A 24,213-nucleotide genomic window follows, 5' to 3' on the forward strand; every position below is an offset into this window, starting at 1 on the left:
AGCCTGTGTATGCATGCTCACCTGTATTAGAATATGTGTAATAAGATAGGAAAAAAGCAAGTGTTGTAGAGATTTTATTAAGACAAGCTTGTGACTGCATGTATTGTCACACTGCTAAATCTTCTGAAAGTTCTCAAACTTAAAAAGGAAAATTTCCATACAGCATCACAAAATTAAAGTTCTGTAAATGCCACATGTTAGAGCCTTTACAAGAAGTTTGGAAGGCTTTTGTTCTTTCCTAAGATTTTTTTTTTTTTTAATTTTGCTTTCATTCTTACTTTTGTCAAGCCTAGTTTCCTATTGCCAAGAATCCTAATGCATAGGAGTTTGAGGGAGAGAGAAAGTGTAAGTAAAAGCTCAAAACATGCCTGCTTCTAAAAACTGCTCTCTGTGAAACATACTCACAGACTTGCAGCTGAAACTGTCAGGACTGAAAACAAGTGCTCAATATCTTACACCACAGTTTTAGATTTTTATAGTCCGGATGGATTTCAAGATCGTGGGTCTGAAATCTGTCAGTGATAAAGGAATATGTAATTTGGACAATATACTTGAGAGGGGGAAAGAAACCTTTCTTTGAAAGGCAGTTTTGAAAACAATGTAGTTCAAAGTTGGTGCTATTTAAAGTAAGTTCTGAGATTTAGAAACGTAATAGTAAATGATAATCATTGCAATAAATCCCATTATATAGTATAAAACAATAATGCAGTTGTATATTTTGTTTTTTGTTGTGGCATAGTGGGTGTTCTTTTAAAGCAGTGTGCTCAGCAAGAGGGATTTGTAGCTTCCCCTCTTTTCTTGAAAAAAAAAATTGAGGCAAAAATAAGTTAGTAGGAGGAGATGAATAAGTGGAGTAAACTTATGGTTATTTATCATTGTTTTTATCACCACTAATGGATGTATAAACAATTTTTATATTGGCCTAGTAAATAACTTCAGTAATTTTAACGTTTTAAGGTCTTTTTCTCCCTTTTCCTTGGAACTCCTCACCTCACTTGCCTATTTTTCTTTCAAGCTGCTTAATTTTTCTTATTCTCACTAGAGTTTTCTTCCTTTCCAGTCATCATCATCTTTAATTACAAGATTGAACTCGGCCTATTTCTGTCTTGTCTCACCTGGTCTTTTCCCATCACATGACCATTTTTTCCCTACTGTACCTCTACCTCATTTTCCTTTTTTAGAAGAGCTGAAATCCTCTCTTCTTCGTCCTTTTTCTCAGACATATACAACCTTTACTTTATGGTAGAATATTTTCATCCCTAGACGTCAGCATTGATGGACTTTAAATCCTTTAGCACTCTTATCTATCCACTTGTATAAGTTCTAGTGACTTACAGCTGCTGTCATCTCAGGAAAGTTGAGACTACTTTGAGATTTTGCCTACGTTGCCCTCACTGAAGGGCCAGTAAGGACAGTGAAGCTAAAGAGAGGGCAAAATTACTTGCTTCTGTGATCTGGACTATGTATAGATGAAATTGATGTAGTTAAAGTGTCAGGAAGACTGGAAGAAGAGTAGATTGGTGTCACAGAAAGGTCAAATGTGGCATGAACTTTGGAGTTCAGTGATCCATGGCTTGCTAAAGAATATGGAAGTGAGCCAGAAGATTTCATGATTTTTTATTTTACAGTTTTTTTCAGGCTTTTCAAATTGATAAGAGCATTATTCGTGCTCTGTAATACCAGAGTGAAGTAAGCAAATATTGTTACCTCTTTTTCAGTCTTGGTGGACATCTTTAAAATGTAGCTGTTGTGCACAACCTGAGGGATTGCTTTTCATATTTTTTCTCTGACATGCTACATGTTCGTGGAAATTTCACCAAAAATCTATGCCATCTCTTTTCATGGATGCATTGTGAAGCTCAAAGAAATATGTATTAAATGTGATAAAATTCAAACTTAAAACCACTGCATTTGCAAGTGCTATAATAAGATACAGGCACTGTTCACTTCAGAACTGTGCTTGCTCTCTTGGAACTTTATAGAGTAACACAGTCTTCAGCAGCTTCTTCAGAAGGTGATTTTTGTGCTTGCAGTTAATGTTCCAAGTTCTTGAATGCCCAGATGGTAAAAGGTACTGAACATTCTTTGGCTCAAACCTTTAATCCGTATAAATTAAAGACCAATTGTATGGAAACTTAATACCATCTGTTTCTATTTCTGTATTGTTGTGAGTTTTGGCAAAGAGGGGATGTATCATTGAATGGATATTCCTTGATGTGTGTGCCTCATAATAAACTTATAATATTAAGCTGTGAAATAGGCAGACTTCACTGCATGTGTTCCACAATGAAATATTTGTCTAACATTCTAGTGAAACCACACCACATCCTGATGCTTCCATATTGTATTTCATGTTTTAGTTTGTCTTACTCCAAATGTGAGGGTAATTGTTATTTTTAGGAATTATTGGACTGTATAATCATAGCTCTTCTGAAAGAATAGCTCATGAGGCTATCTTGATATCCTAGGGAACTTTAGATTGCACTTTTGTTCTTGCAGAAAGTAATACAGCTATCCTGACTTGAGAGAGACATTTTCATACTCTTATGTACTGTTAAAGACATTTGAATTTAGATTTGACTAACCAGAGAGGTAAGTCTGTGATCCTCTTACCTGTTCTAGGTTATATGTCTCCACACCCATCTCCACTAGGAGCACCAGAGCATGTGTCCAGTCCAATGTCTGGAGGAGGTCCAACTCCACCCCAGATGACTCCCAGCCAGCCAGGACCCATTATACCAGGAGACCCACAAGTTATGAATCAACCTAACAGAGGTCCTTCCCCTTTCAGCCCTGTACAGCTGCATCAGCTGCGGGCTCAGATTCTAGCATACAAAATGTTAGCTAGAGGTCAGCCTTTACCAGAAAATCTCCAGCTTGCTGTTCAGGGCAAGAGGACCCTGCCTGGCATTCAACAGCAGCAGCCTCCCAGTGCCTTCAACAGACAGTCTGGTAAGTCAATCTAGGCCTTGTGTCATTGTGCAGGTAATTCTTGAAGTTCTACCTGTGGAAAATTAAGAAATGGATCATGTGCAGGGATATAATTTGGGACTGTGTTCTGGCATCTAAGTGAACAGCAGCCTTTGGCTTTAAGCTTTTTAAGCTTGAGCAAGTGCATAAAACACATCTATTATTAATAGGATATTGTCAAAACTGAAATAAAAGTTTTTTTCACTGCGCAATACTATGTCCATCCTGATTATGCTTGACATTTTTTGAATGTTAATCATACTTTACTGATTGCAATTTTACTGTTTTTCTTGGAGTGAATTTCAGTCTCCTGTCTGTATGCAGAAAAGTAGATAAAAACATCTGGAGCAAGCTGACTGATTAGTTACATTGCTGAAAGTAAAACAAACCATGTATAGTATGCTGTCAAGTGAAAAATGTAAGGAAAAGAAAATGTTCTTATTTTTTTCTCCTAATGATAATAGATGTTACAGTGCAGTAAGCAAGCACATTTTGTTCCTAAGAAAGCTGTGTTACGTTAAATGCCCTGCACCTGTTAGTTTCTGAACACTTCTGTTACTGAGTTTACATTAGAAATTGAGGGCTAAGATGATACTATTTTCTTTTTAGTAATGATTTTAATAATTTCACCAGTCACTTCATTTTGGTGGATATGGCTTTGCTACCAAGTAAGGTTTTTTTTTACGAGGCATGATTTTAATATGCTTCATTACAAACATTTTTTCACAATAAAATCTCCTCAAATATATATTTAATGAAGAAAAATACTACTTACCTGAATAGGCTAGCATGCTAGAAAGCAGAACAATTTTTGAATACTTGGAAATGCTTTGTATCGTGATAAGTTTCTTTCCTCTGTCAAATTGCAGGTATTGGGTTACATACCATGAGTGGTGCTGCAACTGGACCAGGGCCTGCTCCAGGGCTGCCTGGACATACAGCTGCCATTACGCCTAAAACTTGGACTGAAGGTATAGCAGAGTATAATCCTAATTTTATGTCAAGTACAGAATAATGGTTAAACAGCGTGGGTAGAGTTTGTGGAAAAGATGCAGGGGAAAAAAAAAAAAGGGAAGGTAAAAAGGCATGCAGAAAAATAGCGTAACATTTACGGTGCCTAGGACTTGAATCAAGGAGGGTCTAACCATTTATTCATCCATGAATGACTTGGCCACATCAAATTACTGTAGTTGTTAGGCAGCCTGAACATGAGGCACCTTAGTACAATCAGAATGAAATATGTAAGCTGCCTGAGGGAGACCCGTAAGATCTACTTAATAAGTTATGTTCTGAGCATGCTTAATTGCAACAAGCTTGTCTTTCAACTGTAGTCTTTGCTACTGTAAACGAAAATTTTCAAATCATGGTAGAATTAGGCTGCTTTTTTTTTTTTTTAAATTGGATTGCTTTGAAAGTTCAGTGTAGTCTTTGAGATCTAACGAACAGTGTAACTGTTTTTCCCCTATGTGATAATCAGGTTTTGAAGCAAATAATTCAGATTTAGGTTTACAGGCTAATTTTATTGTTTGAAAGTAGAGTGGAAAAAGTACTGTATTGAAAAGAATTAGAAATCCCTAGTAATATATATTGTTGGAAGTTTTGGGTTTTTTTTTAGAGATTTGAAAATAAATACAATATTGCAGACTTGCGAATAACACACACTTTTCTCACACTGTAGAAAATTTATGTTATGTTGTTGCTTGTGGGTAAATCTGGGAGCAGGGATGACTCCGTGATTGTTGATATCATAAAAGATTATCTGTCATTAGTCAGCTACTTAGGGCAACATAGAAAGAAAATGAAATACTAGTAAGTAATCAGATGTAGAATTGCCTTTCTTGGAATACTCCCAGCAAATACTTAAAATTTGAGTAGGATAATAAAGAGGGGGAAAAGTGTTTCTTGAGAGGTTGTATGTATGAGTTTACCAGGCACAGTGCCTTCTAGCTCAAATGCTGCTACTAAAAAATGCTGGCAGGTATACAGAATTGCTAGATTAATAGTTTTATCTAAATAATCCAGTATGTCATAATAATATATGTGTCCTGTTTAACTATAACCTGCTCACTGTTTGTCTTTTTTCGTTTCTGTTTTTTCTAGAAGAAAAAATTTGTCTGTCCTTGCTGTATCTGTTTGGAGGTTTTATTTGATGTATTTTTAAAGATTGTGCTTATTTCTTCAAATTATTTTTCATTCATTATGCAGTCATTTGTGGTAGTGTTTGTTTTGCAGTTCAATTTGCATAATTCCCTGAAAACTGAGACTATACGGAGGCTTTTGGTGGGCTTGCTTTCTTTCCTTGTTTTTTATAAGCTGAAATGCAGCATTGCTAAATACAGAATCTACAGCTTGTACTCAGGTTCCTTTTCTGGACTTTGATGCAGATGTGTTAACGACAAATTCCTATGAAGGAATCTTTTTATCTAGATTTCAGGATGTTGGGTTTAAATTAAGGTTGATTACAAGATTGCAGGTGTACTTTGTAGTTGTTTTTCCTAGCGTTAAATTACTATGACTCCTCAGACAATGAAGTGACATCTTTATTGTTGCAGTGTCTGTTGTCAGTGACAATTTGTGAACATCTGAATGCAAGGGTGACTTGTCATAATGGCATACTGAAATCTGTGACCCTTAGTGTCTATAAATGGCAGGTACTATTTTCATGTTAACTGAGGTGTTAATTTTCAAGACGATTAGAATGCTGTAAGATAAAAGAGTAATCAAATTCCTGGTATTTGAAATACTTAAATACAATTAGTAGGAGATTGTAATGAAATGAAGGCTGTTTATACATGACAGGTACTTCTAAGTACAGCTGTAGAAATTCTAATATTTAGTTCTGATATGGTTTTCAAACTATGGCTGTTTAGTTCTGATAGAGCTCTAAAAGCAGACCTACTTGTGCTTGTTGTCAGGTTGTGATCATAGGTGCCTTCTTCTAAGTGGTGCAAAGATAGTGAACAAGAGGCAGAATTAGGTCCTACACTTGAACGAAAGCAGTTCTACAGCTGTTTTACTCCTTCTAATGCTAGAATTAAGTCAGCAGGAATGGGAGAAGAACTGGCATTCATCATAAAGTTTCAGGTGTTTTGTTTTTCTTTGGACCACTTCCTGCAACGTATAGTATACTTGCATTTTATTATGTTTTTTCAAATGTGGAGTGTAGTCTATCCCAATGTGCTTTTTCTGGTGATTTTGAATCTTTACCTTAGCTTCACGTTCTGTCTTCAGAAACCATCTTGATTTTCTTCCTGTGTTCCATGTTTCATGTTATGAATAAGTGCTTTTTATGATTCAGGCCAAGCCCCAGATATGAGTGTCTCCAATGCGCAACAAAAGCTTCCCGCGCCACCTCCTAGTGGGAGGCCTTCTCCTGCCCCCCCTGCCACCCAGCCTGCTGCCGCCATGCCTGGGCCTTCTGTACCACAGCCACCACCTGGACAGCCTTCACCCATTGTTCAGCTGCAGCAAAAGCAGAATCGCATCAGCCCTATCCAGAAGCCACAAGGACTGGATCCTGTTGAAATACTCCAAGAACGTGAATATAGGTAAAAGCAAATAACAAGATTCAAATGCATATGCAGATTGTTGTTTTCCACTTTCTCAACTGAAACTCCTTGCAGTCAGCTACTGTAGTGACAGTAGCATAAACCGAATTTCCAGAGAGAGACTGTGTCAAAGGGAAGTATGGAAACATCAAGCCAAACAATGATTTATTTCTATCCAAGTATGAACTAGTAAAGCCCACTGGCAGTATCATTGGAAACCAGGTGAGTTTAAAACAGGCTCAAGGACTCTGCTGGGTTAGTATATTACTTGGATGCTGCAAACACCAAAAATTAGGAAGTCAAAATCCTGCTGGTCTACAGAGAAACCAATTCAGTGCAGAAGGTTTTCAGAATTATAAACAAAAGGGAAGTCAGAGGAGAACAGTGGAGGTCAAAAGGTTGATCAGTTAGTGGCCACAGCAAAACCAAATTTTATTAGTGATGACAGGGTTTGCTGGACTACTAAAGAGTAGAGGGAATATTAAGGAGGTCACAGGCAAGATCAAAAAAAAGGTTACCACGAAGTAGGATCTTTAAAATTTGCTTCCTGGGTACCCTAATTAGATGGTGAATTATATTTATCACAAAATATAGAAGATGACATTTCTTGTGGAGTCAGAAAGAAACTTCTTCCCTCTTCCCATCAACAAGGCTCTTAAACAATTGACCTTGAGAATCTGCCACGCAGAAGGATCTTGGCCTGCACCTAAAATATGTTCCTGATCATTATCAGTCAGAGCAAAGAAGCTGCACTTAGCATATTTACTTATTTTGGACTGATGATGCATCTGCCAGTTACTATAACAATGAGTTTGTAGGGGAACGTGATCTCACTGAAGACAGGTTTAATGACTTTAATGACTTTCACTTTACAAAGGTAAAACACCATGAAGTGTTTTAGGATGTGGTGCCACATCCAGAATCCAGGCCTTGATCCCAGAAAAGCTCTTTACTTTTTGCGTGAGGTAATGCTTAAGTAATTTATTGGCATGTTGTTGTGGTCACTCTGTTAGTCTTAACCTTTTTACCTTAGGACTGAATGGCCATAGCTGTTTCAGCATGAGCAATCACTTATTTTCTAACATCTTTTTCATAAAGCTTGTAGAACACACCATTATATGGTTTCACAGTTGCTCTGAGTGAAGAATGGTAGCACTAACCTGAGCCAAGAATCATGTGGCCAGTATAACGTAACCTTTTCTGCATCAGTTAACCTGAAATTGTTACTCCTTCTGTCTCTCTAGCCCTGCTCCATTGCAGTCTTGGTGCCAGACTATTATGTCTTAGTATGGCATAAATGGAGGAAAGTGAGGAGTGACAGAAAATAGCAGTATTGCATTTACTAATGTGGACAACCAGTTGCAGATACAGCATATGCATTCGGTTCTAAATACCCTGATCTTCTCAGCAGAGTAAGCGAGGTGGAAGTTTGATAGGCATTCTGTAGCAGAAGGGTTTATTTTTTATGGTAGCACATAGATAATGATCCAAGCTTTTTTAATGTTGAACACTGCTGGAATTTGGTTTTGCTTGGCATACCAGAATGCTTAGGACTTCTGGAAGGCTTTTTATTATTTAGAACTGTATAAGTAACATCAGACAAAAGCTTTGAAAAAAGCAGTTTAACAGCTTTTGTGCTTTGGACGGTGCTAGACTTAGCTTTAGAATAGGCAAATTTAATACAGAAACATGATGTATTCACACTTTCTTCATGAAAAGGGAGTAGAAGAAAAGCCAGTATAAACATTTGTATCCTGAAACCAGTGAAGTTAGCAGAAGCTTTATGAAACAGTTGTCTCTTGAGATCTTCCAGTAGTTAACTTTTTTGATAAAGGGGCATTATACTTTGAAATACTTAGAAAACTGTTTGAATTACTCATATTCATGAAAAGACAGAATTAACACATACGTATTTTAGGAATTCATATTTTAAACATATGGATAGACCCAAAAGGTATACTGCCGTATTATGGGAAAGTGTGAGCTTTGAATCTGGTTAAGTTAGGGATTCTTGAAAATTGCAGGTAGTGTTTCCTCAGTGACTGTGCTGGTTTTGTCTGTGATAGAGTTAAATTTCTTCATAGTAGCTTGTATGGGGCTGTGTTTTGGATTTGTGCTGAAAACAGTGTTGATACCAACACTGGTGTTTTCGTTACTGCTGAGCAGTGCTTACACAGAGTCAAGGCCTTTTCTGCTTCTCACCCCACCCCACCAGCGAGCAGGCTGGGGGGGGCACAAGAAGTTGGGAGGAGACACAGCCGGGACAGCTGACCCAAACTGACCAAAGGGATTTTCCATGCTGTAAGACATCATCATGCTCAGCATTAAAACTGGCAGGGAGGTTGGTGAGGGCCTGCTCCTCGGGGACTGGCTGGGCATCGGTCAGTTGGTGGTGAGCAATTGTTTTCATTTGCATTGCTTGTCTTTCTTGGGTTTTATATTCCTCTCTCTCTGTGCTATTTTTCTCTCTCTTTTCCTTACAATTTTTTAAAAAATATGATTTCTTTTTAATTATGAAACTGTTTTTATCTTGGCCCATGAGTGAGTTTCTCACTTTTACCCTTCCGATTCTCCCCCCATCACACTGGGGACGGAGCGGGGGTGGCAGGAGTGAGCAAGCAGCTGTGCGGTGCTTAGTTGCTGGCCAGGGTTAAACCACGACAGTGACCTTGAACATGGTGGGGTTTGTACTAAAGGTACAAAGTGTGCTTCTGGAGAGACAGTAATTTAGTGCTAATTCGTGAACTAAATGATAAAAAGTTAATTGCTGAGATGTTTGGCCATTTCTTTTGTATACGTACCTTGAGTGCACAACGGACTTTCGGGGGAGAATACATGCTACTGCATACACATTTCCATTTCTTGATGGATTGTGTACGATTTATGTGTTAGAGCATATCTTACACAGAGAACAATATTGTAAATGTGAAATAATTCAGTTTTTTGCTGTTACAAAATTACATCTAATTATTTTTTTTTCAGTGATAGCAATTCTATTTTCCTTTCCATGTTACTAGGAAGTTATGTAGTTTGTTTCATCAAACAATTCATCAAATGGGCACTTAGAAGTACAGTATAGCATTCCTATTTGTTAACAATATGCTAAATAGACCAGTGAAGATGGAGAAGCAGTGATGCTCCTATTAACGTATTGCGGGATATGAAAAAGCTTTTAATCTAATGAAACAGCAGCAGACTGCTTTTTCTCTCTGAAAAGCCTTGATCTGATTATAAAAAAGGCTCCAGTGTATATTAACAAAGAGAAAGAAAATGGAGAGTTAATGTTGCTGTCAAATTCACATTGTTGTGCCAGGAAGCTGTTTGCAGCTTATGTTGATTTGAGATGAGATTATACAATAATTATTGTGAACCTCTGTGTGACTGAAAGTGGATAAAAAGAAACTTAGATATTTAAAATTCTTACCAATATAAGAAGTTTAAAATACTCATATGTGGAGAGCTGTTAAACTTTTTCTGTTCCTTGAAATCTGTCCAGAATGTAACGTTCATAGAGTGCTTTTCTAAAACTCTCCTTAACACTTTCTTCAAAATAAGGCACTGCTTTTTAATCTTGTAAAGCTAATAATGTGTGTGATTTAAAGTTGTTCTCTTACGTGGAAGGGCTCTTTTCCATCTTCTCATTGATAATTAAAAAAAATACACTTGCTAGTGTCCTGTAGATTGTCTGTGGTTTCTTTCCGTTACCTGCAAAGCCTCTTACGTATCTTCATGGCTTACTACATGGCATCCGTACCAGACAGGTTTGAATGTGCAAGCATAACCTCTGCTATTGACCCCAGTTAATGAAGAAGAGGTGTGCATCACTTGTTTTGCAAAGAGATGTCTGTGTAGATGCACTAACCAATTTCTACATGGATGAAGATATATTGCTGAACTGCAAAGATTAATTAAATATATCCTTTAAATGGTGAGATTACATCCTTCAAGTACTTAGCCTCTTGTATAGTACAAGAAGGAACACTCAATGCTAACAAAATAGAAAAATTGAAAATATGTTCAGTATTCAGTATATTCATTCTGCTTTACTAAGTTCACAGCTCAAAAGAGAAGTTTGGAAAGGTTCTGACTGCTCCCCTAAAGTTTCATTGAAGTCAGTGAAACTGGGATTTGGGTATAACTGTTTTGTAGGTGATGGTTTCAGGAGAAGTATTGCAGCTATTTGGGGAGTGAAATAGAGTAGTAAATCATAGTTGTGATGCATGATTACGTCCATGTGTGAATAAGCAACAGGCAGAGCACCCATCAGTAATTTAGAACAGTATCCTCTTTGTACACCTCTGCTGCTTTTTTGTGTAAATGTACAATAGTACATCTAATCTGCAAGAAAACCACTTAATTCTCCAGATTTTGCATCCTTAGGTGCACTAAAATCTCTTCTTAATAACTGGAATGCTCAGTGACAGGTGAAGTTGTACAAAATGTGGACTTCTTTTAGTGTAGTACGTACACTTGAAAGAACAAAATATGCCGATGTAATTTTCTGAGTCAATACTTTTCCTGTGGTTATCATGAACTTCTCTTGGCCTGGACAAATATCTGTAGCTTTTAATGGAACTTTCTCTTAGTAGGAAGTAGCCCTTCTTGATTTACTTTTTCAGTCTGTATGAAAAACTTAACTAACCTAATTCTGCTTCAATTTTTTGCTCTCTTCAGGACACTAAGTTAGTCTTCTGCAGTAATGGAGCATTACCTCCTATTTGTTGTTCCAGGAACTTCAGAAGTCTTTTGGTAATACAAAAAAAGGCATAGTTTTAGGAAGCTTAGGAGTTTTAGGAAGGAGTACTGTTACCGAAGAGATGTTATCTGCAACTGTACAAGTGATTCCAGTTGCTTTTCAGATTATATGTAAGTCATGATGTGTGCAGTTACTGTGAGATCCTAGTATTTTGATTTGTTCTGACTCATGTATCGGGTGTAGCCATTTTGCCTGATGCGTGATGTACTTTCCAGCTGCGAGGCTAACATGTTCAGTGTATGAGAGTTTATGTCACAGTGCTAATACTGTGGAGCAATGAGAGGGTGAAAGGGCAGGGGAAGAATGATCACTGTATGCAAAGAAGCCATATAGAAAGTGTTTTCTTTCTCCCTTCATGGCAGTTCCAAAGTCCTCAGCACAGGAAAACAGCAGCAGACACCTTTTCCTAACGTGATCTGATGTTTTGTGCTTTGCAAAAGTAAAAAAGAAATCTTGTGAGTCCTGTGCAATGTAGGGAGATGAGATACCTTCCTGTTCCTGTGCCTTTAGGTTTTTGATTTCGGGAAAGAGAGGACTCTCTGGTTGGGGGTGGGATTGTGTATGTGTGGTTTTGGTTGGGGGGGGTGTGTGTTGTGTTTTTGGTTTTTTTGGGTTTTTGTTTGTTTGTTTGTTTTTCCTAAAGCATGTGGGAAATGGAGGGCAGTGATTCAGCTGAACTTAGATGCAATTTTTGTATAACTTAAAATTTTGGGGTCTGTTATTTTAGTGCCTTGGCAAAATTTGCAGTTCACAGAAGTACTTACTTGTAAATAAAACCACAAAAACTATGCTAACTGTTAGCTCTGTGATCCTGGTTTCAGTGTAAAAAACAGAAAAAATCCAAGTTCTGTCTGGCTTGTCCGTTATTCTCTCTCTCATATCTGCAAATGAATGCAATAGGAGTTTGTAAAGGAGACGGAAATATAATCTGATTTACAGTGTAACAGCTATGTAAGTGTGAATACTTTACTAAGGAACTTTTCATTTGTCAATAAAATAAGTAAGTAGAATTCCAGATATTAAGGAAAGTTCTGTCTCTGTCATCACTGTATAAAACAATACCCATTGAAGAAGCTTGAAATTAGAATCCTGTATAGTATGAGTAAAATAAAATTCTCAAGTTTCTTTTCACACATATACTTTTAGTCAAAATTAAAAGAAGGGCCAAGGGGTATTTTCATTATTTGACAATTTATTTTCAAAGTGGAAAAGGATACCTGTCATCTCTGCAAAAGCCTGCTAGTTCAGAAACAATTAGTAAAAGCCAAATAAATGCTTGAGATAAATTGCCTATTTTTACTGTATAATTTTGATCACCACTTACAGATTTCTCCTGGTGTCTTACCCAGTTTTCTATTTACTTAGGCTTCAGGCTCGAATTGCTCACAGAATCCAGGAACTGGAGAACTTGCCTGGTTCTCTGCCCCCTGATCTGCGAACCAAAGCTACAGTGGAGTTGAAGGCACTTAGGTTATTGAATTTCCAGCGCCAGGTAATGCCTTTTGCTTCATGAAAATTCTCATAGAGGTTACAGCCAAACGTGTTGATGTAACAAAGAGTAAACTGGCAAGAGAATTTGCAGCAGCATTGAGCCTAAGCAGAAGATTTTGCATGAGAACAAACTGACCGATAAGCAAGTCACAGGAATTTTTTAACTTAGATTTTATTTTGTTTTGTTAATAAAAATGTGCAAGCGTTCTTTTCGCTTCCTGCTTTGTCTTCCAGTCCAAAGTGTAAGCATAGAAGTTTGTCCTTCAGAATGAACATGGCATTGACACAAAGGCAAAACAAGAGCTGGAGAGGCTGCAAGCTGATTTTCGACACAAATCCCAATAGACAACTCTTTCTGGACATACTTCATGTTTGTTGTGGGTCCTCTTGTTTTACGAAGAGTTGTATGTTGGTATTCTGTGTGGTATTTCTCTATGATCTGTTTTCAGGATTTCCACTGTGGCATACAGACCTTGAAAATTAAGCATAACAAGATCATACCAAACATACAAGTTGGATGTTGAGTGTATGTATCAGCAAATTAATTTCAGAAGAAGAATCACACTGCCAGACTTTTATGGGCCTCTTGCCATTGGCTTTTCCAGCTAGTTTGGAAGAACAAAGATGTGATTTGGCAGGTCAAGCAAAAATATTTCCTGACAGAAGCCTTGGCAGTAGTTTTACTGTGATGTCCAAGTCTTCTTTCCCTCTACCTTTGGCACTCCTTTGTAATGAAGTTTTGTCAGAGGTCAGATGAAAAGCAGCGGGCTGTCCCTGCTGTACTGCTGGGACTGTGGCAATACTGTTCCAAGCCCTTAACATTTACCTCTCCCTGCTGTCTTCTGTGCAGCTGGCAATGAAATGATTGTCAGCTATGTTCAGGTCCAGCTCTAGAAAGTATGTTACGTATGGTGTTCATTTGAGTTTTACTTCGATGGTGTAGCATCTTGGCTAGCACCTTTCATTGCAGCAGGACAGTCATTTGCAGCATCTTGTAAAGAAGGAAGAAATGATGATTAAGAGTGATTAACACTTTTGGCCATCCTGTGGAGACTTAAGATTTGTTTAGGAAGACAGACATAGCTGCTGCAACTGTATAGATGCTGGGTCTTTTCAGAACTGTAATAGAAAGGGAAGAGGAGGCTGGGACATCTTCTGGACTGTTAACTGTTTTACTCTGCCATACCAGTGTTGAAAGTTGTTCCTCCATGAATTAAAAATTATTTTTTTTTTTTAAGTGTTTCTTTTTTCCTACTGGTAGCTAAGACAAGAGGTAGTAGCCTGCATGCGTCGTGATACAACACTGGAGACAGCACTGAACTCCAAAGCCTACAAACGAAGCAAGCGCCAGACTTTGAGGGAAGCCCGTATGACAGAAAAGCTTGAGAAACAGCAGAAGATAGAACAGGAGAGGAAGCGTAGGCAGAAGCATCAGGTATTTTAACTTACTAGCTATATGTCCCATGTCAGAAATGCACCTTGCTTTGCTGTGTGGATCTTCTCTTACAAATTTTATTTATCCTTGTAGTTTCTAAGATTAAAAAAACTCCAAATCATGTGGTAAGCAGTTGGAAAACATAGGGTTAGAACTTCTGTATTACCAATTTCAAATCCTGTGCTTTGTCCAAGTGCCTGCACTAACTTGTTTCTCTTTCTAGGAATATCTGAATAGCATATTGCAGCACGCTAAAGATTTCAAAGAGTACCACCGGTCAGTCGCTGGGAAAATTCAGAAGCTTTCTAAAGCTGTAGCAACTTGGCACGCCAATACTGAGCGTGAGCAGAAAAAAGAAACTGAGAGAATTGAGAAAGAAAGAATGAGGAGACTAATGGTAAGGAGTAAAGGAAGGAATATGGTTGTTTTAGCTAAGATTACATACTCTATCCTTTTAATATTTCATATGCAGTCTCAGCCACACCCATGTATTTCCTTTGCAGAGTAAAGCCTCTCTAACACAGAAAGTATAAATCTAAAACTTCTGCAGTTTCATTACGTGTATTTCTGATGATGGTAGTGAATGTGACACTGTTCATTTTCATCTATAGCTTCTTCTTTTTAAAAGTTTTTTAATAAGAATAGTTGTTTTTTCTACCAGCATGAAAACTTAGCACAGAAACATCATTGAAAACATCACTTAATCTTATTAACTTCAAATACTGACACTGTTATATAATTGCAGGGGTATTGGTCCATTATATAAACACTGGACTATGTTTTCTTTCTAGGTTTATTGTTTTGAAGATTCTGTATGATTAACTTGTTTATGGCATTACTCCACAACTTCTACATAAAGCTGATCTCACATGCGAAAATACATAACAAATAGCAGTAATGCATGTATCTTGAGAATTAATAGCAGTCAGTTCTACCCATTAATGCTCCAGGGTCATACTCCTTCTTGCTATTTCAGTTTTGCCTTCCTTGCACTTGCACAATATCAGTTATATCATTCTTAGGACAGAGTAGAATGGGTTTGTGTATAACGTCTTTTCAGAATGCTGTGGAACCAATCAGTGGGCTGCCTACGTTTCAGGAGTTAAAACAATTCTGGAATTTAAAGTGTAGACAGATTAATGTGTATGTAGAAGTATGTTAGCAACTGGGGCTGGAAAATTTTCTTCAAGACATTGGTTAGCTCTCGTTTAACACTTTACCAACATAGAATTGAATGGGAATTGACATGCTTACTTTGAAACATGCTGGTAAAAACCGATACATACCTAATATGGGTGCAGATGTAACACAAAACTCTAGTCCCTGTCCAGAATCTCTTGCAACCAGGAATAAGGACTGAACAGTTTGGTTTTAAAAACTCACAAAGTGAAATGTAGAAATAATTAAATATAAAAATGATAAAAAACTTAGAAATAAAGTGTGTGTAAAATGTAAATTAAGAACTTGCATATGAGAATAACAGATGTTTAGGCTCTAGAGCATTTCTTAAAATTACATAGTAATCGGCATTGTAGAGCTTTTTTATAATGAGAGATAATTGCCAGAAGTCTATCCAGTGAAGCTCATAAAAATGTTAATTATTAGAGGGAAAAAAAGCTGATTAAAAAAAAGATAATCTTGATATTTTAGAAATATATTTGTACATCATTAGGTTGAGCTTATGTCAGTCTAACATGTAGTATGATAAATAATAAAGATGTCCACTTGTCGTGGTTTAACCCCAGCCAGCAACTAAGCACCATGCAGCTGCTCACTCACTGCCCTCCCACCCAGTGGGATGGGGGAGAGAACTGGGAAAGGAAGTAAAACTTGTGGGTTGAGTTAAGAACAGTTAGAACAAAACCCAAGAACTAATAATGATAATGATAACACTAATAAAATGACAACAGTAATAACAGAAGGATTGAAATGTACAAATGATGCACAATGCAATTGTTTACCACCCGATGACCGATGCCCAGTTAGTTCCCAAGCAGTGATCCACGCCAGGCCAACTCCGCCCAGTTTATATACTGGACATGATGTCACATGGTATAGGATACCCCTTGGCCCGTTTGGGTCAGCTGTCCTGGCTGTGTCCCCTCCCAACTTCTTGTGCCCCTCCATCTTTCTTGCTGGCTGGGTATGAGAAGCTGAGAACTCCTTGACTTCGTCTAAGCATTACTTAGCAACAACTGAAAACATCAGTGTTATCAACATTCTTCTCATACTGAACTCAAAACATAGCACTGTACCAGCTACTAGGAAGACAGTTAACTCTATCCCAGCTGAAACCAGGACACCACTACTGAAAAATATGAAGTAGAATTGAACGTCCAGAAGTGGCACAGGATACCAGTGCTTCCAGAATATCAGTGCTTTCTCGTAAGAGTCCTTCACTGAGGCTGTGGTTAAGCTCTTGCCACAGATACAGCACTTCATAGGCATTTTCAGTTTTGGGCTTTACACTCAGAAGTATTTGCCCCTACTGCTCAATTAAACCCTTCTGCAAAAGCAAACTGTGTGTTACGTTAGTGGGGTTATTTTGCCTGTTTAGTTTTAGTCCAGTTGTGATCACTTTTGAATTTGCACATATGTACTAGGTGTTTCTACAAACATGTTCTCTTCTCAGACAGTTGGTGTGGTCTAGGAAAATGTGCTGTGTCTAAAACTCTTCACATACCTTTTCAGGAATGTTGAATTCATTCCTCAGATTGTCCTTCATTGTCTATGATTAGAAATGGTGATTGTGTCACAGCTCATTAATACTAGTTTATATCTCATGCAGGAATGGGCATTGGTATGATTTAAAAAGATACTGTCAAGACAAGCTTGAATGTTATAAAGGAAGTACCATGGCTAGATTACAATGATTGTCTATTCAGTACTAGTAATAATAATGATAATAATAATGATTAATAATAATAATAAATCTAAAAGCTTAGGTTTTGAGTGTTGTGGTTCTCATGGCTTAAGCATTACAAGTGAATTTTACAAGCAAATTTACAAGCTCAGTTTGAATATCACAGCTGTTCTTGCCAACCTTCTGCAGTTCTGGTGTCTCTCCAGAAAGGCAGGAGATTTTCTTTTATCTCCCAGAGTGCTGTGTTTTAAAGTGGTCATCTTTAAAATATTTCTTTCTTGTATTTGGTTTCTATAAGGCATTGTATACTTCCTTCATTTGTTGTTTTAGCCAAAACTGACAAAGGCATCTCTGCTGCTTTCTATGTATTTTTCTGACATGCTCAAAAGCTGCGCTACGTCTTCACAGCACATGAAAACAATATCTCCTGGTATGTCTTACTGCTAATAACACACTTAAGCAGTGCTATAAGGGTGCAGAAGTTGCCAGAATGACTCAGAGATATGGCTTATCTGGTGAATCCTGTCTCTGATAGTGACCTGTATGAAAGATGAAATAACACCAGAGTAGAAAGATGATAGATAATCTGCCCAGAAGAAAATTTTCTTCTAACACGTAAAAGAAAAAGATTTGTATTCATACTGGAAAAAAGGACTAAACGCAAGTTCAAATCCAACTCCCATGTTTTTCCTCTGGGTATGGGCTACCTGCACTTCATGTCTTTGAAAAATCATCTCTGTAGGAGACTTAGCAAGCATCTCTGTTTCAGGGCATTGTAATCTGTTTGATGTGTTAATTGATTCCCTCCACCCCTGTCATAACTGCTGTAGATTTTCCAGTCATTAGTTTGTGAGAGTAGGAGATACTTAGAATCATAGAATCCCAGAGTCACTCAGACTGACAAGGAGCTCTTTAGTCCAACCACCTCCACAAATGTCAACATTGAGTTCAAAGCAGCTTGCTCAAGGCTTTTTTCAGTCCTGTCTTGAAAAACTCTAGGGTCAGAAATGGCACAACTTCTCTGCCTGTTCAGGTCCTTCTAAAGTGTAGCCCAGCCCTTGAGCATATTGACTGGTATCCCCCAGTTTCATGTAATCTACAAACTTGACTAGAGTGCCCTCCATCCCTTCCTCTGGGTCACTGATAGAGATGTTAAACACAACATGCCCCAGGATAGATCCCTGTGGTATCCCTCTTCTTAGTGTCTCCAGATAGAGTGTGACCCTCTGCAGCCCTGGGGAGAAGGACTTGGGGGTACTGGTGGATGAAAAGGTGGACACGAGCAGGCAATGTGTGCTTGCAGCCCAGAAAGCCAGTTGCATCCTGTGCTGCACCAAAAGGAGCATGGCCAGCAGGCTGAGGGAGGTGATTGTCCCCCTCTGCTCTCGTGAGACCCTACCCAGGGTACTGTGTTCAGCTCTGGGGCCTGCAGCATAAGAAAGACATAGACCTGTTGGAGCAGGTCCAGAGGAGGGCCATGCAGATGATCAGAGGGCTGGAGCACCTCCCCTATGAGGACAGGCTGCAAGAGTTGAGGTTGTTCAGCCTGGAGAACAGAAGGCTCCATGGAGACCTTATTGAGGCCTTTCAGTACTTAAGGGGGGCCTACAGGAAAGATGGGAAGGGACTCTTTAACAGGGAATGTAGTGATAGGATGAGGAGTAACAGCTTTGAACTGGAACGGGATAGATTTAGGTTAGATATTAAGAAGAAATTCTTTACTGTGAGGGTGGTAAGAAATTCTTTACTGTGAGGGTGGTGAAGGCACTGAAACAGGTTGCCCAGTGAAGTTGTGGATGCTCCATCCCTGAAAGTGTTCAAAGCCAGGTTGGATGAGGCTTTGAGCGACCTGATCTAGTGGAAGGTGTCCCTGCCTATGGCAGAGGGGTTGGAACTAGGTGATCTTTAAGGTCTCTTACAACCTGAACCATTCTGTGATTCTGTGACCCATTAACACAAATGTATGACTCTCTGGGCCTGATCATCCAATGAGTTCTTTACCCATCTAGTTGTCCCCCTATGCAGATCATAATGACCTGACTAAGATAACACATGCCTATTGACATAGGAATTGGTTGGGTTTTCTTTGGAAGCATTTCTTTCATGGCTGATGTCTATTCGCTATTGCTAGGCTGAAGATGAAGAAGGCTACCGTAAGCTGATTGACCAAAAGAAAGACAGACGCCTGGCCTACCTATTGCAGCAGACAGATGAGTATGTGGCTAACTTGACTAACCTGGTATGGGAGCATAAACAAGCACAAGCAGCCAAAGAGAAGAAGAAGAGAAGGAGAAGAAAGAAGGCAAGTAGTTATAGCTGGTATTTTTAGGCCATCTTTTCTTCAAATCCAATTTCAATATTGATGAATATAGTGATACCCAGTTGTCATACACATACCAGAGTATCTAAAATCATCTACACTGCCAGATTCTTAACACTGAGGGAACTAATCTTTCCACTGAAATCTGTAAGAAATTTGCTATCATTAGTTCTAAAGAAGGTGGGAAGGAAGCAGGATTAGAAAATTGTGGGCTGTTAACATTGATTTGCTGATAAACTGTCTACAGACAAAATTGGGCCAGACGTAAGTTAGGATTAAAGTACTGCAAAAGGATCCAATGGATCCAAAATACATTGTATGAAGAAGATGGAAAAAGTCTGGTTTGTGTAGCTGTTTCATACAGGGTAACTTTTTAGACCTCCGCATTCTACAGTTGGCTCAGTCCTTTTTGTAGGACCATTGGAAATGACTAGAGAGAAAGAACTTGGGTAGGTTTGTTAGAGTAAATGGGTATTCCGTTCATAGTATTGTTCATTGTGCATTCTTAACATTTAATTGAAGCTTTTCAAAATTACCTTTCTTTGTATGAAGTACTTTACCTTGTGAGAGAGACTTGTTGTGGAAACTGAAGAGTGCTATTTTTGAAAAAATTCTGGATGTGAAGTAATCATTAAGTAATGATTTATTATTTTTGTGACCTCTGAGTAACTTTCATCTCTTGCAGGATGGATAAGAAGATTTTTATAATCCGTTTCCACGCCTGGTTTGCTACTAATTACTGATACAAATATAAACTTTACATTTACATGGTTTACAAGCAGCTCTCTAAATATGCTAATAAATACCATCATATAAAAAATCCTAATTTTGGAGATTAATGGCCTAAAAAAATGCTCCATGTTTTCTCCTGTCCATCTCCAAAACCTCTGTACATTTTGTTGAGGGTATGTTCTTAACATAGGAACGATCCCCCACCTACTATGTTAAGATGTAACTAAATGGGGCACTTCACCTCTGTTACCAGTGAGAACAGACCTGATTTAATGTACGGAATTCACAGAGATAATCCCTAATGAGATAGTGTGTGGAGTAAATGCACTGCTCTAATGAAAAATATTAATTGCTTCAACAATTCACATCTGTGATAGGGTTCTATTTCTGTGTCAGTGTAGCTGAAGTATCTATGAGGAACAGAGTGTCTTCTGGCCATGTCAATAAAGACATAATTTTCTGTCACTGAAGTGAAAAGGAAATATGCCTCGTAAATAATCAGTGCTTATAAATATCCCAGCCTAAAACCTAAAGAAAGATTGGCAGAAAAAAAAATCTCAACTCTGTCTTGATCATCTGCAGCTTTTTGCTTGTAATTAAGTTCTTTCCACCAAGCTTTTGCTCATCTGTCAAGGGTACAGGAGTGCACACAAATATTACCCTTTGTTTTAATTTATAAAGCTATGAATTCGTTGTTGCATGGCTGTAGCACTCATTGAAGTTAGTGGGCACTGTGTCTTCTTCCAAGTCATACACTTTTAATACTTACTCTTTTATGTTTTGTAATCCATGTAAAACAGTTCATTCTATTAACACCTGTAGTTAAATGTTTTGTGCTTACAGAGATATGAGAGAAGAGAGTTCTTAGGATTTTCTCCTAGAAATGGCAGTGATGAAGTAGGTGGTGAAGAAGTACTTCTCTTCTTTGCCAGGCTCACATTATATAATAGTGAAGTAAACCCTATATTCTTACAAGAATAACATTTCAGATTAGTCCATTTTTTCTCTGGGATACAGTTTGGGGAATCTTAATGGTAGATTTTCCCTCTTGGCGTTTTTCACATTCCTGTATTTGCATCTTCTGTCTCCAGCCTTCTGTTCAACTAGTGTCCCACATCCTCACTGCAATCATGGATTAAAAACCAAAAAAATTCCAGATACAGTTTTCATCTGGTAGGCCAGTTTAACTTGCTATGCAACCTTTCACCTTTATTCATATGAGTTTTTCGTGTCATTGTATGGAGAATGAAGAAAATGTAGCTTCTGACTTTTATAAAATTGGTATTTCCTTGTCAAGGATTAAATTGTCAGGAGTAAAGACACCTTTGCAGAGCCAAGATACAAGTGTGAGATAGCTGTCATTATTTACATTTCTGTCCTTTGTAACATACATTCCGGCTTTCCAAAATAATTTTTAACTATAGGTGGTAAATGTTTCTGCTCTCATAGCAGGATCTGATCTTTCCACAGTGAACATCACTGATGTTTACTGCTTATTTGTGGTGGTATGTTTGAGTTGTAAGGTTTCTCTTCATTGACTGTAGCTAAGCTATAATAATCTTAATATATTAGAGAGTAGTCTCACACAAAAAAGAATGGACCCCTCCCCTTGTTGTTCATCCAAGTAAAAAAATACCCTCAGTCAATGTAGCTTGTTCAACTGAGGCCAGATATGTGCTGTTGTAACTTACCATTCCCTTCCGTTTGTTTAAACTCTTCAGTTCTGGTGCAGTTCCTTTCTTTGTCAGCAGACATACTGGCTGCCAAGAAATGCTGTGGCAAGCAGCCTTCAAGCCCATATTGATGTTGTCCTTACTGACCATCAGCTATTGTTGATTGAACAGGACCAATGACATTTGTGTAGCCCAGTGAAGTATTTATAAGCCTCTTCTTCAGGTTATTTTTTGTATATTAAAGAATATTATACTTCATAAATATTTTAAATATTCTAAATTTACAATTAACCTTAGCCAGATTTCCATTTTTGGTAATACTAGTGAAAGAGTAGTTGACAAAGGTAATTAGGCATGTGTCCTGAAGTATGAAGGCTATGTAAAAGAAATAAGAACAAACTTTTTTAGAATTTAGAATTGACATGTCTGCTGCTGCATGTTCATTTAAAGTTCATGCCTTAGAAAATGGACTTTAATGGCAAAGACAAAGGCTCAAGGCTTGATCTGAAGTAGGTATTGGGGATCATCTCAATATCGGGAAGTGCAACTATTCCTTAAGTATACTTAAAAAAAAAAAGAAACAACTGGATTATCTAAATTTAGCACACACATTAGTGATACTTGGAAGTTGTTTATTTATAAAACAAAATTTAAGAGATCTGTTCTTGTTGTTAGTCTGATCTGTTTACATTGGTAACCAAATTAAAACTCTGCTGTAGTACTACAAACCTAGCAATGTAACAGGAGCAGAAGCTGTGTCTATCCTTTCTTGCTAATTGTCAGAATTTAGGAAAAGTTCCAGTTCAGAAGCAAACTATGTCTTCCATTTTCTCACACTATCCTGACATTTTTAAATGAGGTAAATGAGGACAGGCTTTGATGAAGATACTGCTTATTTCTCGGAGTGGTGTCTGGGGAGAAAAAATATCTAGCTTACTCCAACTAAGAACTCCAGGGTTCTTTTTGTTTGTAATTTGAGTAAATGTGGTCTAGACTAAATTGAGATATAGTGCAAAGAACTCCTAAAATACCCCCACTAGTTAGTTATCAGACCAAAAAAAGTTGTGTACTGTCGTGGTTTAACCCCAGCCAGCAACTAAGCACCACACAGCCACACACTCACTCCCCCTCTGCCCAGTGGGATGGGGGAGAGAACCGGGAAAGGAAGTAAAACTTGTGGGTTGAGGTAAGAACAGTTTAATAGAATAAAAAAGAAGAACTAATAATGATAATGATGACACTAATAAAATGACAACAGTAATAATAGAAAGATTGGAACGTACAAATGATCTGCAGTGCAGTTGTTCACTACCTGCCAATCAACTCCCAGTTAGTCCCTGAGCAGCGATCCCCCCACCCCCACTCCGCCCAGTTTATATACTAGATGTGATGTCACATGGTATGGAATACCTCTTTGGCCAGTTTGGGTCAGCTGCCCTGGCTGTGTCCCCTCCCAGCTTCTTGGTCCCCTCCATCTTTCTTGCTGGCTGGGCATGAGAAGCTGAAAAATCCTTGACTTCGTCTAAGCATTACTTAGCAACAACTGAAAACATCAGTGTTATCAACATTCTTCTCATACTGAACTCAAAACATAGTGCTGTACCAGCTACTAGGAAGACAGTTAACTCTATCCCAGCTGAAATCAGGACAGTATCCACCCCTTATTCTATACCATTGACGCCACGCTCAGTTCCCATACCTTCAGTTACATCCCAGTCAATCATAATCACCTTTTCTGTCCCTTTGAGACACATAAACAATGATACATATGTATATATGTATACACACACAGAGATATCATTCCTTTAGTTTATGAGTCGTGTTCATAAAATGTTCGTTGAGTTCATTTAGTTCCCATCTCTGGGCTCCATCTGTCATACCGGTCTTTCTGGGCAGGAGGGATGGTGTAAAGTCCTCTCAGTCGGTAGAGCGGGACTGGACTTCAGTGTGGTGTGACGAGCAGGTGACATTGGGCACAGTAGGAGGATGGATTGTGCAGTTCTGGTTCCATCGCTACTGTGCTTTGCTCAGTTTTATTACAGTTCATTCTTGCTTGATCTAAGTGATTTTTACTGTAGTACTATGGATGTAGCATATAACAATTATAGTAATGATAATATACATTAGCAGGGTTATATAGCAACTAATATCATACAGTTTAATTCTGGCTATTCTCACCTAAAATCAAATCCCCTTGAGGCACGCATCAGACTTCCCCATCTTTTCGCATCACCCACCAAGTGCACCCAGGTCCTTGAGCAGAAGCAATCCTATGAATTGGGTTTACCTTTGCCTGAGGCAGGAGTAACCCAGACTGTCTTCCCTAACATGTTTTTTATGTGCTCTACAGGGACTTTATCCCCTTCTGCAGTACATAAAAGTTCTCACTGGGCAGGGCCACCCTGATTGGCAGGTCCTCTCCTAT

The 24,213-nt window shown here is 38.2% G+C and overlaps 1 protein-coding gene across 6 annotated transcripts in view; it reads left to right on the top strand.

Moving 5' to 3' along the window:
* SMARCA2 (SWI/SNF related BAF chromatin remodeling complex subunit ATPase 2) overlaps positions 1 to 24,213 on the top strand; it is a 126,474-nt gene that overhangs the window by 25,854 nt on the left and 76,407 nt on the right. For all 6 annotated transcript variants that reach the window (XM_075019529.1, XM_075019531.1, XM_075019530.1 and 3 more), the window contains 7 exons: positions 2,623 to 2,952; positions 3,840 to 3,941; positions 6,269 to 6,518; positions 12,640 to 12,766; positions 14,027 to 14,200; positions 14,424 to 14,597; positions 19,195 to 19,365. In XM_075019529.1, coding sequence (XP_074875630.1) covers positions 2,623 to 2,952; positions 3,840 to 3,941; positions 6,269 to 6,518; positions 12,640 to 12,766; positions 14,027 to 14,200; positions 14,424 to 14,597; positions 19,195 to 19,365 — 1,328 coding nt within the window. The remainder of the gene's footprint in view (positions 1 to 2,622; positions 2,953 to 3,839; positions 3,942 to 6,268; positions 6,519 to 12,639; positions 12,767 to 14,026; positions 14,201 to 14,423; positions 14,598 to 19,194; positions 19,366 to 24,213) is intronic.

Source organism: Buteo buteo, chromosome Z (assembly GCF_964188355.1).
Source record: "Buteo buteo chromosome Z, bButBut1.hap1.1, whole genome shotgun sequence".
NCBI classification, from domain to species: Eukaryota; Metazoa; Chordata; class Aves; order Accipitriformes; family Accipitridae; genus Buteo; species Buteo buteo.